The sequence below is a fragment of the Trichoplusia ni genome, chromosome 17 (assembly GCF_003590095.1).
Source record: "Trichoplusia ni isolate ovarian cell line Hi5 chromosome 17, tn1, whole genome shotgun sequence".
In the NCBI taxonomy this organism is placed as follows: domain Eukaryota; kingdom Metazoa; phylum Arthropoda; class Insecta; order Lepidoptera; family Noctuidae; genus Trichoplusia; species Trichoplusia ni.
The window spans coordinates 4,227,090-4,244,516 of NC_039494.1; the positions used below are offsets into that span (position 1 = coordinate 4,227,090).

Below are 17,427 nucleotides of genomic sequence, written 5' to 3' on the forward strand. Positions count from 1 at the left end.
TTTATTTGACGGTCGAGTAATGTGACGGGTTGGTAGAGGTTGAAAAATACAGGGTTAGGATTTGAAATTGGTTCAGTTATACTTGCGATACCGCTGTTTTCATTAATCACGCCAAACTCCTTGCGGGTTCGACCCTTGCCCATGACAAGATTTTTTTTGTGATCCACGAATGCTTATCCTGGGTGTTTTTGGGCATGTGACTTGAATATTTGTGAAACAGGATTCAATTTATTATGCGGAAGCTGATTTAAAAAAAAATATAAATGATAAAAACATAATTTAAATACTGTATAAATCAGAAATTCCTTCAATTAGGTACCATAAATAACGGTCCTTAGTCCAACAGTCAGGGCTTTATTCAGCCCACATAGGTATATTAATAGAAATAAAAGAGAATGCAAATTAGTCTAAAGACCCGCATTGCAGCTGAATAGTAATTACAACTACGAATAAACTGTTACCTTGACAATCAATTGTTTTACCGACTACAAAAAAAAATAGTTTTTAAAATAAAAATCACCGCTTAGTAACGAGACTCGTTGTACTAAGACAGTTTTTTAACAAACTGCATAAATGTTCAGCGACCTCTAAAATATTTGATTTCTGGAAAATGTTCGGTCCCGAATACATGGTGATTGCATTTCGACATGACCAAACTATTAAAGTGCTAGTCTTCATAAACTTTTGTAAGTGATTGTACCTACAATAGCAAAGCGTAATAACAACCTTTAAACCAGTCTATCAAACTATCTATAAGGAAATGACAGGTAAACTTAGACGAAAAATGGTCATACCTTTTATGTAGCAAAACTATCGGGCCACCCACTGTGAAGAGAAAATGGCGCCATTTTTCAATAGTTCTATTTCTTCGTGTTGAATAGAATATCTATTGAATAGACCTTTCAAGTTGGACATCACGTGACATGGAATTTATTTACCTCGTTCATTATATTGATTTATAAATACTTTTTAGAATAAAATTATTACATTAAAAAATGTAAAAACCCACGATTTAAATGTCACTTCATTCAAATTTTATCAATATCGGTCCAGGCTTTTTTATAGTTGTAAATTTCATTGTCTTCGGGTCTAAAGTTACCCTGAAAATTTGAGCCTGCTAGCTTATCGAGACGTGTTTCAAAATGGAGTTGCTAAAATCCAAAGGGAACGATAATCAAACAAGAAAAGTCGTTAAAGGTGAAAAGTCGACAAACAAAGAAAGAAAATATTACTTTGCTGGGTTTTTCAAACATCGGTCTCGAAAATCATCTGTTACACTAAAAAAGTAATATGTACAAATTTATCTAAGGCCATAGTGGCAGTTGTCCACTAATCAAACACGGTGTATTACCGGGCCTTATATCACATATATCTCTAACTACCCTCAACATAACATCATGTCTTCATAGTCTCACAAGAAACAAAGCATCCTACATCTTAACTTCCACAAAAACAGTTCGAAAACGTTCAACTGATGACGTAAAGTCACATTCGCAACAAAAGCGTGTTACACAACATCGAAATTGGCGTTAATGCCGTTATGATGGCTCCGATAGTGTAGCACGGCCTTAATACTCTAAATGGACTGCTCGGCAATTTGTACGGGCCCATACACGCAGACATTTTTAAAGGAAATGAATATTTATTTGTGTCGAACGTGGTTTGAGAATGGTGATAGAATCTCTTTTTGGGTATCTTAGCGGCTGTCCCAAATACTAGATCGGTCGAGCTGGAGTAGAACCATACGATAAAAAAAATCAATTTTCGGTCTTAAGCGAAATGGTTCTTATGAATGTAACTGAGTTGTATTTTTAAGGTATTCCCATCAAGCCTCAAGGAGTCTTAGCCTGAAAGTCACCTCATGATTCATTTAGATATAACTATACCGAAAACCAACCAAAATAGAATCAAAAAGTTATAGTTTAAACCACTTAGGTACCGTAAGGATTCTTAATTATCAATCGTTAAACGTTTTCGCAATCACTTATTAACTACTTATTGACTACATACCAAACTTATTTTTTGTACAGTTCCCACTAGCTCCAAAAAACACAGTTTTAAGTAGTAATCCAATTAGAAGACACATGTTTCTGTGTAACGATCTCCTAAAACGGGAATTTTATTATCTCTACACTTAAATGGTCATTGTTCTTTTTAGATTGTATGTGGGCTGAGATTCACACATGTTTGCTTCGAAAATACCTATTATTAAGCTAGGTCAGGTAACTGATACGAGACGATAATATTGCTTTTTTAATCAGATGTATTACGCCAAGTTACGGTGTTTGCTTTACATTTGATTTGTTGCGCGTTCGATCTCCGCATGCATCCACAACTATAGGGGCGTTTTACAAGTCTGGTGTTCTATTTGTATCTGAATTGAATGCTTATGAAACACAATGACTGACTTTGATTGCACGGGTAGTCGATTGCTTGAGGTTACCACGCCAAACCTACTGAGCGCGTTAGACAAGCATTTATGTGATCCACGAACGCTTGTTCTAGGTCTTGGTACTCTTGGTGTATATGTACATGTGACTGTTTGTAAAACATCCGCGAAACAAGGATGATGATAAAATATAAACATGGTAGGTAGGTAATATCTTTTATTTTGATACTGCTTAGTCTGAGTGGAGTTCTAGAACCACTTTTCCTTTTACAATGCAACCAGAGCTATTTATCAACATAAAAGCGTCACTGCCGTATATACGCCATAAAAGTTAAGGAAATTAAACAAGTTTCTTAAACGTATTGCATACGAAATGAGTTATATTTATACCAAATCAACACAAAACACTTTATTCACCTCTTCCCGACGTGCTAAATCATTTACATAATATGATGTAAACAGCATTGTACTTGCCTTAGAATTTATCATAAACTAACTTAATACCAAGATAACAAACTTCAAAGATACGATTCTAAACCTTATTAAAACGCAATAAGGTTTACACCAACTGTAAAACTATTTGAATAAACCAGATGGTTATGGAAATGCTTTCGCTAAAAGCTGTTGGTTTGGACGTTGAAATTGCATCGCTTATGTAATTACTCCAGTTCTTGTTAAGTGACAATTTCAGCGCATAGTTAACTATTAAACTGTTAAGTTTGCCCAACCTCATGCTAATAAAATTCCTCATTTATAAACATTGGATTTGTGTTCGATTCGAATGTTTTTGATTTGACATAAACGTTTATAGTTTATTAAGTGGGCTTTTGTAATTTGTCAGTTGTCTAACTGTACATAAAACATCTTCCTGTATTGAGAAAGAAGGATCGTTGATGTTACAATCTCAGTTGATCTATTATAGATCGCTAGATTTAGGGAATTCATAAGTCATCGTCATGGATTTCAGTCGTAAACTCAGAACAACTTAACAATATTATAAATTAAAATCGTTACCAAATGATGCATCGATATAAACTTTCTTATGGCATCTTGTTTTAATACGTTAAAGTAGTTTCAAGTACTAATAAGTCACTCATTAGCCACATACCCATAAAACAGGAGAAAGTCCCGGCAGTTCAGTTTGTCGGTTTTAGCCAACAATGGCCACATTAGCACAACTAGTCACCTGATTGGTGGCGAGGTCGGAGATCAAACCCGCACTCACCACTGACGATCACCTAACAAGCACACTTTACGAGATAAGTGGAAATCTACAGAAAAAATAAGTGAAAGATGTCCAATTATACTTGAAATACATAAATAGAAATTGGTTAGGTTATGTAGCTAGAACTAAAGTTTTTCCTGGTTCCATAGTGACTTTAATGGTTGATGTGTGTGCAATGAACGAAACATTCGTTTTCAAGTCACTTAATAATGTAAAGTATTTTTAAAATTTTATTTCGATTTAACAACTCAAATTCGCCATCTTGAATGTTAGATGAAAACTTCTTGGTGCTACTAAACTATTATTTTTTAATTCAAAGTGCAAAGAGGTGGAAACAATTATCGATGTTCTATTTATAAATCTTGCGCGCCAATCATCACGACACCTACCTGATACCCTATTACGTATCCGGTATTATAGCAACCGCAAATGCTAAGCAAAGGACATTGTAAACAATACCTAATGTCACCTTGTTCTAAAACTGTCATGTCAAGGGTCTAAGTGGTGATCACCAGTCTGTTATTACTAATATACAAAGTATTACAAAGTATTGTTTCAGCGATTCGGTACGGAAAATAAGCAGGACTTTTGGAGGTCGTCTATGCCTATTTTAGGTTGAATTATTCATGCTGTTATCTGTGGTTTAAACGAGTATTTGGCATTGATCTCTTTTATCGATATCCGTCCAGATTATGCTGTCTATTTTCAAATCTTTGTGGACTATTTTATTATACGGATATTTTTTATCGTAAATTTAATCAGCTACCGGTATTTTCAATGTCAACAGATGACGTCTTAATCCTCAAGTCAAAATTGACATCTTCACACGTAATAGGTACGGTTTTCTCAACTCTATTTTTAAATCATGGGAGTGTGTTCCGTATTTAAACTTTTTGTAGAGTTTTTTTTTAATTGTTTGCGATTGTAAAACTATGGACAGTTCTTTAGAAGTCCAAATGAGTGGGCCAAAGTTAAAACAAACATTTTTTTTTGGTAAGGGCATAAAGCCGCGGTAGGCCTGTAAGCGGAAATACATAGTACAGTTTTTATGCACATAAATAGCGTTATAATACTTTATTAATAGTTTTACGTGGCCATGTAGTTTTTTGCTTATATTAAACATAAAACAGTTATTTTTAGTAACAGCGATTGAATACAGTTTTTATCCATACTGTTTTGTTTCGTGTAACGGTCAATTTTAATAACGTAACCAGTTTAACTTAAAGTTTTCCTTAACAATAGATGAGCAATTATTTTCAAAATGATAGTCCTTAAGTCTGAAGTTTAAAATGTTTTTCCGTCTTATCTTTTTTATTCCCTATCTTCTATTTACGAAAAACTGCCGGTGGTTTATGTCTGGAATTAAAATGAAATTATTAGCTCCAAAATTAGTGTCCGCATCAGATAAATGTTGACGAAAGACAAGCTCTTAAATAAAAATGAAAAAAAAACAAAATTATAATATTCAGTTTAGATTTTTTGACCTTCGTCAAGAGGCTTTGTCGAACCATTCTCAGCATTTCTATCCTCAAATTATGTCACCTACGTACTCCTCTACCTGACCAATCAATCTTCTATCTGTTTCTAACCGTTTGTTTTCCCTTGCAGAGCATGCCGCCACCCGTGTAAGGCATGAGCGGTCGCGGCACGGGGGGGCAGCGCTGCCAGCTGATCTTGCAGCGTTGCCTCGCGATACAACTCACCAAGCCCGGCAACGCGCCCGATGACTTCTGGATGTATGAGTCTGGATATCTGCTCTTTCAGGTAAGGAGAGGAAAACTTTTGAGTGTGTATTATAACCAGGTGACGTAGTGATGACGTAAAAGCGAGATGGGAGACTGAAGTTCGCATCGGGAGTCTCGCTTTAACAACTTCAGCATTATGAGCACGCTACATTAAGATACAGTTATATTTTATTTTGTTTTGAGCTAACTTAGATTGAAGTAAAAAGAACAGTTGTTACCGATCACTAAAAATAAAATTTTGTCTTCACTCACCCGTGAACTGAGTTCTTAGGCTTCTATTCCCTCTAACATCACTCATCTGATATGTTTCTTATTTGTATAAAAAATTGCAATGCTTATTTTTAATCAACGATAATTCAGCATAATAGCTATCAAATACAGAGCATGTTCCTACACCAGTTACCCAATAGAATTATCTCATGTTATTTAAGGATGTAACTTACTAATTAATACTTTACTTAACATATATTATCTAGTAAACGACAAATTTATTGGCTTAGTAGTTATGAGAAGACGTATAGGAAGTCGAGATGGAAAGCGTGACAGACACGTTAAACGTCTATATTTTGTGCGCTGCAGTGAAAGTGATATTCAATGAATTGATGAGTTATTTAAAATGTTATTAGTTCAAGCCCTCGGTTTTAGAAAAGATTCAATATACGCAATCGTATTAGATTATTCCGTTTAGTATTCGAGTTTGAGTTTTCAGCTGCCATATTGCGTTGCGATAGTGGTATTTATCAATTTATCATACAATATGTGTAACAGTTGAAACTGTAGTATTGATGCTAGAACTACAAAAATATTAGTCAATATATTGCTTCTGTTATATAAATAAACATAAACAATGATTTGTTCTGAATCTGTCTTCCGTTGTTACATCTATGCCGCTTGTGCTAACCCGCTTGCACTGCGACCACGTCTCCAATATCCTTACACCAACAACTTTGTTTACTCTGCGCTTGGCTCACAGCTGATTTTACGTAAACCACCATAACTCATGTCCACTCCTCGCCACGAATCGCTTACAAATGGCTGACAGTCTTTACCGACAGAGCTAATCTGTTTAACGTGCTGAGTAGAAATAAAATGGCGGCTTACCGCCAAATATAACAAAGTTGCCATATAAAAAATATTTGTGGAACATTAAAAAACTTTAATATGAAAAATATAAATAAACAACCTCACATAAAATTATAACCATAAAATTTACAGTAGCAAGTTTAAGGGCTAATAAATAAACAGTTAATTGCATTACAGTGGTCAGATCGCTTCCTTATCTGTGAGATCAAAGCATAGACTAAAATACCATGACCATAGATGGGCAGAATTCGTTGTGCGGACATTAATTTAGATCGAGCGAACTAAATAACTAATTCAGTTTTACTTTGAAGTTAAGTTACGGGAAGATGGCGGGTCATGTTTATGATGGCACGTACACAATCCCGTAGTGAATCGTTTCATTCAACGACAGTTTCCATATTTGGTTTTGGAGTTCAAAGTTTTATGGCGGCTATCAGTTAAGGAAATTACGAATGTCAAGGCGTAATGGCTATCTTTAAAATTAAGTAAATCGTTTAGTTTGTTTAGCAGTGAATTTATAATTCTGCTTTTAGGGAAATTACGTTTACTTTAAAACAACCAAAATGCCTCATTTAAGCATTCCGAAAACTCCCATCCCAAAATTATACCTAGAATTGTCACTTGGCTTTATACCTAATCGCCATCGCCTGTGTTCTACTAATGCATGTAATCAAATGCAAAGCCCGTAATACGAAACTGACCGGTCAGCCGAGACAAAGTTCACACAGCCGTATAACCCATCAAGCTAATTTACACCATAAACAGACATTGTTTAGGTTTAGTTTCCTTTATAAGAAAGTCTGATATGAGGTGATAGGATTACTAGCCTACATTTGTGATAGTTTACTGACCCTGTCGTGAAGTTTTACTTCTCTGTTGTTTTATGATATCGAATGAATGAATGCTTGAGTTTTACATTGATAATTCAATCTCAGCCTATCGTAGGCGCCCAATTTAAAAATCGAAGAATACATAAAAGTAGGTTGCACATTTTTTATTTGAATTATTATTATTTTTTATGATTTTTTTTTTCTGCTTCTTATAATTTCAAAACTTAGATCCTTTACTGACATTTTACACTTCAATAATGTTGGTGGCTTTTACATCACAATATGATTTCAAATTTCCAAATACTACATCTTTTCCTTACTAATTATAAACTGTGTGCGAAACTTTATCACTTTGTAGTACCACTATAAATCTAATAAATTTACCGCTCAATTCATGAAATATGATATGTGCCAAGCGTAGGCCGTACCAAAATTTCACATACACCTACACAACCATAGATACACATCTTTAAGGTTTTATTTTTAATTTGACCCATAAATTACGGGCAAATACACGCGACCTCACGTCGGTAGCAGAAGAAAGTTCAACCTACGGGCGGTGCCTTTGAGCCATATCGCGGGGGAATCAGAAGGTCCATGTTGTTTATAAGCTGTATTTTAAATTTAATTGCTTTGATGTTTTGTGAACCCACTTGTTGGTAATTAAGTAAGTAGTAGTGTTGCAATTGATAGGATATAGTTTATTTTAGAAATAATTAATCGATTATGAAACGACGTTTTTCGAGTGTAGGAATGTGTGTACCTTTAGTGATCGTGACTTATTACTCTTAATTAGATACCATTGTTACCCAACGACATTATTCGACTCTATTCTTTGTTTTCAAACCTTCAACAAAGAAGTAAACAAAAACAAGTGAAAAATGTTTTCCAATTTTAAGTCATTTCCAAAATAAGCATGTATACGTATAATAAACACTACATAATATATACTTCTTGTTACATACACACACTTGACTAACTTTGAAATACGCTTAATGAATTACTAGGTACTTCCTAGCTCTCTAAAGTTTGAGCTAAACTTATGCCGAGTCAGCGAGTGAATGGTATCTCAAATTATCGGTATATGAATTCTGAAATGATTCGCAATAATATTTAGGCTCATTGATGACCCTATTATTATCTCCATGTACTGCTTTCTACTCAGAGTAAATAAAAGCGTAATGACGAACAATATTCAATAAATTAATTCATACTTAATCAGATGTACCGGCAATTTTGAAGGTCATTGAATGAAATGGACATTGAATTTAATAATAAAATCTGAGCTGAATTTACTTCGTCATGTTTTGAAATAGTTTGACAGTAAGTATGATACTTAGGTAGGTGACGTTCGAAAATGTCTTTTTGTCTCTACATTCCTATTGACATTGATAAAGATAGCATGACACCTAAGGGCGATAGTTACTATGCATTTACTGTGCGTCGTTCTCGCATACGTCTGTCACATTATATCACAGTTTGTTCAGACTGGTACTTCTGTAATACTTTTGCATTTTAGAAATGTTGTTTATTATGATTTATCACATAGATTTTTCCTTGTAGGTACTAGAAGAAGGTAGTTGTTACATAATATTAGCGGAAAATGTATACTTAAAGCGATCATACTCAGCCCATGATGGATGGTCAGATTATGCCTTGATGGATATTCTTAAGCGAAGTAGATGCTTGATGACGCGTATCGTTATTCAGACATTGTTGGATACCTTGACTAGACTTTTTGGCGTTAACGCCGATTCTAAAGGTGCGATTCCAATGAACATTTTGGAGACGTTACTGTTACTGTCAAAAGTCTTTCTGTCAAAGTTCAAAAAATGTGTTTCAAAGATTAGGGATAATAAAATCATATTTTTATGTAAAGTGAACGTTTGTACCGGCACCTTTAATACCGTTTATCTGCCAAAGCCACCATGACCCAAACTCCATAATCGACCACTATTCTTACCTATGTTGGGAGCATCTGCTGACAAACTTTCAGCTTTTATAAAATAACGTAGGTCTGGGGTCCACGGGCTCTTAGACCATTGTCGGTATGTTTGAAAAAAGATTGCCCAGTTATACTTAACACACTAGACGATACAAAACAAACAATTTCAAATCGAAACAATAAGAATCCACCCTTTTGTTCGACAATCCTATCTGAGGTTAACACCACTCAAAATATTACTTGAGTATGTATAAAGGAGACGCCGCTATCTACCATAGCGCGTTGTCACGCTCACACAACTGCAATATTCAAAGTTTAAGGCGTGGTGGTAGGGCCAGCGCCGCGGGCGACAATTTCCGGCGCAGACACCATGGATCTATAGGTTATGGCAAATAAAATGTTCACATCGCTTATTACTGAATGGAGATTAATGATCACCTTCAAATAAACACCATGTTTTCACACTTTAAGAATTTCGGTACATGGTCACTTTACGTGTTAATATCGTTTAAAGTGACTTGTGACTTGTTTCATTTCCGATTCGTTTATTAAATAACCGTTAGTTAGCATGGTGAATAGTGATCTGTGATAGATTGTAAAATGTCGGTTTTGCTTATCTTACGACGAAATTAACTGCGTCTAGTTGTAAAATTATTATTTTTAAAGATTTTAGAGCACCTTGTTTAATACCCTTTCTGAGAATATAAGATTGACACGGAAAGTCTTTCATAGGTATCGAATAGCAAGCAATTAGGTATAAAAAACACACACATTTATACTTGTATGTTCCTGCAATTTATATCAAATAAATAATACAAAAAAAGTGATATTACTCGCCGCAACATCTCAAATAATCTCAATACCAATAGAGTACATGTAATGTGTCTTCAATTCTTATTCTCAAAGCACTAAAACAGATCAGAGATGCAAAATAAAAAACAAGAAAACACGCCACGAGTAACTCTTGTAAGAAACTTTTATTATTTAATAAAAAAACGTATTGTGTAACAAGAGTTTTACGCACGCGACGCACGAAAGCCTCGAACCGCCAATTCATCTTCGTATGCTTTTAGCGTGGACAGTCGTAAATGTGAAATCCACATTCCAATCTGAATCAATTTGGACAATTTGAAGGCTTATTACAATTTGTCATTCATTTCACACATGACTTCTAATGTCTGTGAGAACGATGATTTGTTTTGGATAATCTAATTTGAATACGAGTTTCAATTGTTTAGAATTGAATTGAATTGAATTTTTCATTAACTAAGGCCCACTTTTTACGTTCAGGAATCATAGTGTATACTATTTTAATAAAAGTACCTTAATAAGTAGCACTATTGTAAATAAATCTTTGTACTAATTAATGCGCTATGTTATGTAATTAATAATAAATTCGACAATAAATTGTTCTAGGTAAATTCCTAAATACTAATTTAGGTAACTGGTTTTAAAACTAGACAGCAAAAGTTAAAAGGAGAAGTAAAGTATCAAACTGTTAGACTACATTTAAAATATCGTAGTTCCGAAGATATTTATGGTCACGGTTTCCAATTATAAGATTACGCGTACCAAACTTGGCACGCATACTAACATGTGATCTAATCCGATTTAAAATGCGGTTGAAATGTGTGTAAAGATCATGAATTAGTTTTATTTTTAACTGCTAAGAGACTTGACAGATAAAGGGGACATCAAAAAGTTTCTTAATTAAGGATCTTATTGTAACCCAGAATGTTATAAATTAATACAAATTGTTTTCATTTCGGTAAAATTTTACTTGCAACTCTTATTTTACTAGAAATGTTATAAAATGATTTCGTTAATATTTAAGATAAGGTTTTTCCAAATGCTACCAATATTACAAAACCGCATTTAACATCATAAAACTTACTAGTAAACACAGATACTGCAGAACAACTTACTCCATCCAATTATCCCATTAAACTTCAATCACCTTCATAGTACCAATTAATTAAATTGATTATCGTTGATTAATTTTCACTTAGTTTCACCAATGTCAATGCTGATAGAATATTACACGGAATATTTTGTAATTACAACTCTACAACCGTAAAGTGTGGTCTGGTTAACGTAAAATTATTTAATTGTTCATAAAAAGTGCCGCTCAGTACCAAAAGGACTGTCCTTGAGATCGGAAAGTTCGGATTTGTGGAGTCATTCATAATTAGGTAACATTACGTGTCTTTGTTAATTAGTTTTCGATAAGCTTTGTGATCAAGTACTAATGATAATAAGTATAATATAGGTTCATTTAAAATGTGCCTTTGATGATCGAAAATAAGAATTGAAATTGCATGACAACAAGCATAATGGAACTAAATAGATCTAATAAAAGTTTCACAGAACTAATAAATGTTACATGTAAGTCATTGTAGTTTTTTAATATTAAAAGAATTAAAAAATATTTCAAATAATAAATTGTGGTGTTTTAAGCTTTCAACAGGATATAGAGGCTTATTAGAAATTTCTGCTTGCAGTCGTCACCTTTTGCCTCAATAGCTGGGTCATATATTACGAAATATTAAATCGATTATTTTTTAAATATTGTCCATAATCAATCAATGTATAAACACACGAACAATAGGCAAATACAGTTATATAAGTTAAAATACCATCGTTTCGTCTTTCCCTTTTGACCGAAGATAATAATCTTGTCAACTATAATTTATGAGATGTAAATTATACGATTTCTGATACACAAATAGACTCATTTAAAGGTTTACATAATATTTCTCCTTTTATATAATATAACTAATTTATAGTAAATGAAAAAGTAATATGCTATTAAGTATTATCATAAAATAAGTCCAGATAGACGAAGTGATGTTTTATGGATTCCTTTTCCCACGAGGTGTGAACTCCCATTAAATATTTTTGTCATTCCGCAGACAAATTTAAAAACATGTCTTTCTGCATCATAAATGTATTATGTAAGAGTTTACTGTCCTTAGATCCAAGTTGAATATTTACAATAATTAACGTCAATAGGTCAGGTCAAAGTTAAATGATTTATCAAAATGGAATGTCAACTCCATACATTTGAACGTTTTGTTAATATTACGAATAAAGGAATTGTGACCTTTTTCCTTTGAAAGAACAGATTAAAAGATTAAGTAATAATTTTAACACCTTCAAAGTACCTTCTTATACCTACCATTGTATTAAAATCTCAAGTGTCGCGAGCTATAAAAACTGATTACGATCTCAATCAAAGGTTAAATCTAAACCGTAGTTATTGTTAAACTGTTACTAGCGATTTGTCATAGTTTCAGTTAAATTAACTGTGGTTAATAACGTATTGTGTGAACGTCTTCAACCACACTTTCGAATGTTTTGTGCGTGAGAATCATTGCGTATTTGTTATCAAGGGTTATGGCGTTTTCTCATCGAAGACCCACTACCACATTTTTAAGTAATCTTGGACTTGTAAGAGCAAGACTGCGCACAACTTGGAGTAGAGGTGTCTCGCTCTCACATTTTGTTTGATAGATTTTGTCAACTTTCAATCACCACTATAGGGACCGAACAATCTCGCTGGCGCGGAATTAGCCTGGCCTTATTATTTTATTCAGCTATTAGTGTTCTACAGCTGGACAGAGGTCTGCCCCTTCCCTCCTTGCATAAATCTCGGTCTATAGCTAAAAGACCAGTTTTGTGTAAGAATCGAGTTCTTCGCTCCATAGCCGTTAAATACTAAGATTATTTCACATGTTAGACATTTCCTTGTATATTTTATAGCTACAAGCAAGTTATCTGCATATAAGCAAATACGAGTTACGGAAAATCCATGATATCTTGATCAAAATGTCGACCAACGTGTATTAGTAAAGCGATGCATCCCTCAATCATTTTAACGGCCATAGTATGTACATTTTAGTGTCCACTTTTACTTAAGCCGTAGACGGCAAGTATGGAATTAAAGAAAGGCTTTTTACACGTTCTTTGAATATGCTTTCGTACCAATCGATTAAACTATCGCCAAACGATGTTACTTTCGTTACATATAACACTTTCATCATGGAAATCGAGTTATCTATGAATGAGTCTCTTACACAATCCGATTATCGATACAGATTTAATCGATACATTAAATCGATTATTTCTCGCCTTAAGCTCCCATAAGGTTGTTAAGGGCATTGGATTACTCGTCGTAAAACGTTAACCATTATATTTATTACTACACATCTTCCGGCGATCTACACTGCCCCCTACAAACTAACGAGATAGTTATAATTATTTATGGTATTCAAATTTCATTCTTATACCTTAGCAGGTAGATCTCAAATCGTTTTGTTCTTGAATATTAGCGTAAGCGCGCCAAAACAAGAAATTGCAATCAATTGCTTCTCAATTACGTATTTAAGTTTTGATATCAATTCGTGAGTTAGACAATGGAATGATTGGGTGTTACGCAAGAGCCCTTTCTATTAACATGTTTACTAATATCTATGAAAATGTAACAGCTTTCGAATTTAATTTAGAAGGTATCACGTGTGGTTTAATTGGGTGATAGTGCGTTTGATAGCCGGCTTTCCTTCCTTTTCCAGTTAAGCGAAAGAAAATGCCGCTTCTATTGCTGACTGGTCAAAACTTGTTTTATTACTATTGAAGGAAACGCGCGAATGTGTTTTGTTATTTATTTACTGGCAGGATAGACATTGAAGTCATGCAGTTACCGCTTTCCTGTGAAGTTCTGGCACAAACTCGTATTGGACTTGCCGATATATCGATTAATATATAGGAAAGTCACAGTATACCCACCCGTGTGTCAGTACCCGCGGCTTAGCTCTTGAATATCGGTTATCGTTGCAAAATCGTCGTTAAAAGCAGGCTATGTGTTCATCCAGGTTGTTTTTTATATTATTTTAGGCGTTTGATAGTGAATAAACAAAAAGGCTTTTTGCTCAGACAATTTTTAGTCGATAGGAATAAAAGATCTGCATTACAACTGAATGTATATGGGAAGACCATTTCTTTAGATTACGTCTTGCTAGTCCAAGAAAACGGTTTTTTAAAATACGATTGGATTCTTTTTGATTTATGATTATATATGTATGTTTTGTTTTATTTTATATCAAGCGCTACAAATCGCTGCCGATAAGGCGTTGCGTGATATTAACAATATTATGTGAGTACTAGTTTACTGACCTCATTTTAAGCATTTTCATTTGTTTAAACAAATGTATTATGATTATAAGACGCATTTGGCCGAATAATGTTACGTGACTCAGATTGAAGGCGCCGTTAAAATCTTACTTATAAGGATAATTAATCTTTATTCAAAGAAGCTATTTATCCAAATTTTACTTTATTAAAAATACGTATACGTTTTTGGCATCTATAGCCGAATTACGCAGAGCCTGTATTTTGCAATTTGATATACAATTATTAACAAAATCAAGTTAAATTAATTATTTGTAAAATAACAACTGATAGATATTATAGAATGATTCAGAAATAGAAGTTTTCAGTATTTAGGGGTAGATATAAGTTTCACGACTTTTTTAAATATACAAATTATTACTACACAAGAAGGTTCTCGGTGAATTAATTTCGGCTTAACAGAGTAATATTTCCTATTTCACGAAATATTAAATATGCAATTAAATTTATTTGAAGTAAACGTCCGTCGTCGTCATACATGTGAAATCCACTGATAGTTTGTACAGATTTCCACTTATAAAATTAAAACCCCATTACTCTTCATTAAGAATTATGAAGATGTTCTTTACAAATTTTCTTTTCATATTTATAATGAATGTGAACAACTAATTGGTTAATTTGAATCAATCTTTGCTTCTCACAGTAACATCTGAGATTGAACAATTATTATATTAGAGAAATAATAACAATTGACTCGGTGAACCGTAAAATTAAAATGCGCGCCGACAGCCGGGAGATCGTGGGCCGTAATTAAGAGGCTAGGGATGCCTATCTGATGGTTTTAACTTTTATTACTGTTATTTTTAATTTTTGTAAGAGAAAATTGTGTTATATCATGTGCTTTAAGGGTTAAATCTCCTACATGTTGAGTTTATGATTTAAAAAATAAGTATACCATATGATTTTATGATATTTCCTGTAACATTTGATTGATATATAAATATGGACTAAGTTTAGACAACGACTGTTCAGTTGTATGTACGAGTGAAAGTTACTAAAATATTGCAGTTAAATTTATTTTGTAAATTGTCTGCAAAAGATAAAAAAAAATATTTTTAGTATAGATATTGTAAGTGACAACCCTACAACTTTTGTCTTCTTATCTCCATAAAGAATAACGTTTACCATCAGAATGAACAACATTAAACAAATTCATAAGTGAACTGTGTAGAGTGATCAATTAAATGTGGATTGAATAGAAAGCACAGATCACGATTCCAACGTATTAACCGTTTTACTTGTTGTAAGTGTATTTCTTTGTAACGAGCTTTTGTATTTTTAGTTAGTAATGTATGATGTATAATATAAATATTAGCTCGGGTCATGTTATAACTGATTTTAATTCTATTGTATATTGTTGGTGTGAATTGTGATTAAAGATGTCTTAGAAGTTTTTGGGAGAGATCTGGAGTGGAAATGGAAAACCAAGATGTGTCGAAATAAAAAGCGTTTTGTTTGAAGTAGAATATTTTCTAGGCACTTTTAAAACGTTACAGTAGTATAGACTTTCTATGGACAAGAACCGGCAAGAAAGTCCTTAGGTTACGCTTTTTAAATTAATTTATTATAGTAGACTGTTACCTAGAACTGTTACATGTTAAGGAAGATAAACGACGAAATGGAACTTAACAATATAATAATAAAGGTGTGAGTTTTTAATTAAATTTGTGTCGGACACACTTGTACAGGTCTGTGTTAGTAATTTATTCCTCCTTTCGCAGGTCTGCTGAAAGAGATTTCATATAGAAATAAGCTTTACTTTGTACATCATACTCATCATACATCTTTAACAATTTTGTGCTACGTTTGTAAATTTATTAATTACTTTAAATCAAGTGCTCTTATATACAATTCTTACTAATAAATATACAACCTAGATTAATATACACTTAAAATAAGTACTTAAAAACAAAAACAATAATTGAAAGAAAGCAACAAAAAATTCATCGGCATCGCTGTCGTCTGGAAGTGTGCCCAAAGGGCTGGCAGCATTGCTAAACACAAGTTGTGTCAGTAGATAGTTTTAAGATGTATGAAAAATATACGAACCTCTGCAGCAAAGAAGATGTTACACATTAAAATTATTCAAATCACGGGTGGCCTGACATGAGTAAGTTTTATTGACTGTTTATGTATGAGTATCGTGATAAAATTACGTAGTTCATTTCAATACAGGCTGCACTTTTAATTATAATTACTGATAATTATTGGAGTAATTACTTATGAGAGATTTATTATAGTCATGACTGATGTATGAGTTAATATGTTTAGTGCCTTTCGATTCTTTGAAGATCGATGTTTTGGTGTTAGGTAATATGTAGTTAGGCTTTTATCCGAGCTGATAAATAAGATTAGAGTAGAGTGATTCTTTTTTGAGGTTAGCAGTAAATTCCGAGGATATAAACAGTTTGATTAATACTTGGTACTTCTTGGTACTGCCAAACTTAAAATTAGATTATGAGGTGTACTTTATTGCACAATTCGCGAAGTCTCCGTTAGGTTTGTCTAGAAAGAAATTGAAAACGAGTCTGTTTCACTCCTGCATTACGAATTTGAGGATATTGTGGCAATAAATAAAAAGTTAATTAAAATAAAATAAAAAAAATAAAATACGTTTATTTTCAGGTATACACCCATATTTACACAAAATGACAGACACATACAGACAAATAAAACATTAAAAACAGAACAAAAACAACTTTTATAACTATTTAACATTATTTAGTAAACATTTATTTAAGGTTTTTACTCAGGTAAACAGTCTTATACACGACTTCTACCAAGGTGTTACTTGTAGTACTCACTCTATTAAAGAATGATAAAGATCACAAAATATTCCTTAAACACTTTCATCGGACTACCAAAATAGTTTTAAATCTTTTCCCATTTAGGAAAACATGACCAAACAAACAATCATTTTACATTATTATCCAATTCCTAGTGTTGTATTACATAACGAGTGTAACGTAGTATTATGTACGGTATCTTTTCCATCTGACATTTGAGTCTGTGGAAAACGTCAA

General features: G+C 33.2%; 1 protein-coding gene across 1 annotated transcript in view; it reads left to right on the top strand.

The window, feature by feature from the left end:
- LOC113502422 (putative uncharacterized protein DDB_G0277255) overlaps window positions 1–17,427 on the top strand; it is a 183,257-nt gene that overhangs the window by 32,034 nt on the left and 133,796 nt on the right. Inside the window, exon 2 of the mRNA XM_026883987.1 lies at window positions 5,223–5,378. Within this exon, the coding sequence (XP_026739788.1) occupies window positions 5,247–5,378 (132 nt within the window). The 5' untranslated portion in view covers window positions 5,223–5,246. The remainder of the gene's footprint in view (window positions 1–5,222; window positions 5,379–17,427) is intronic.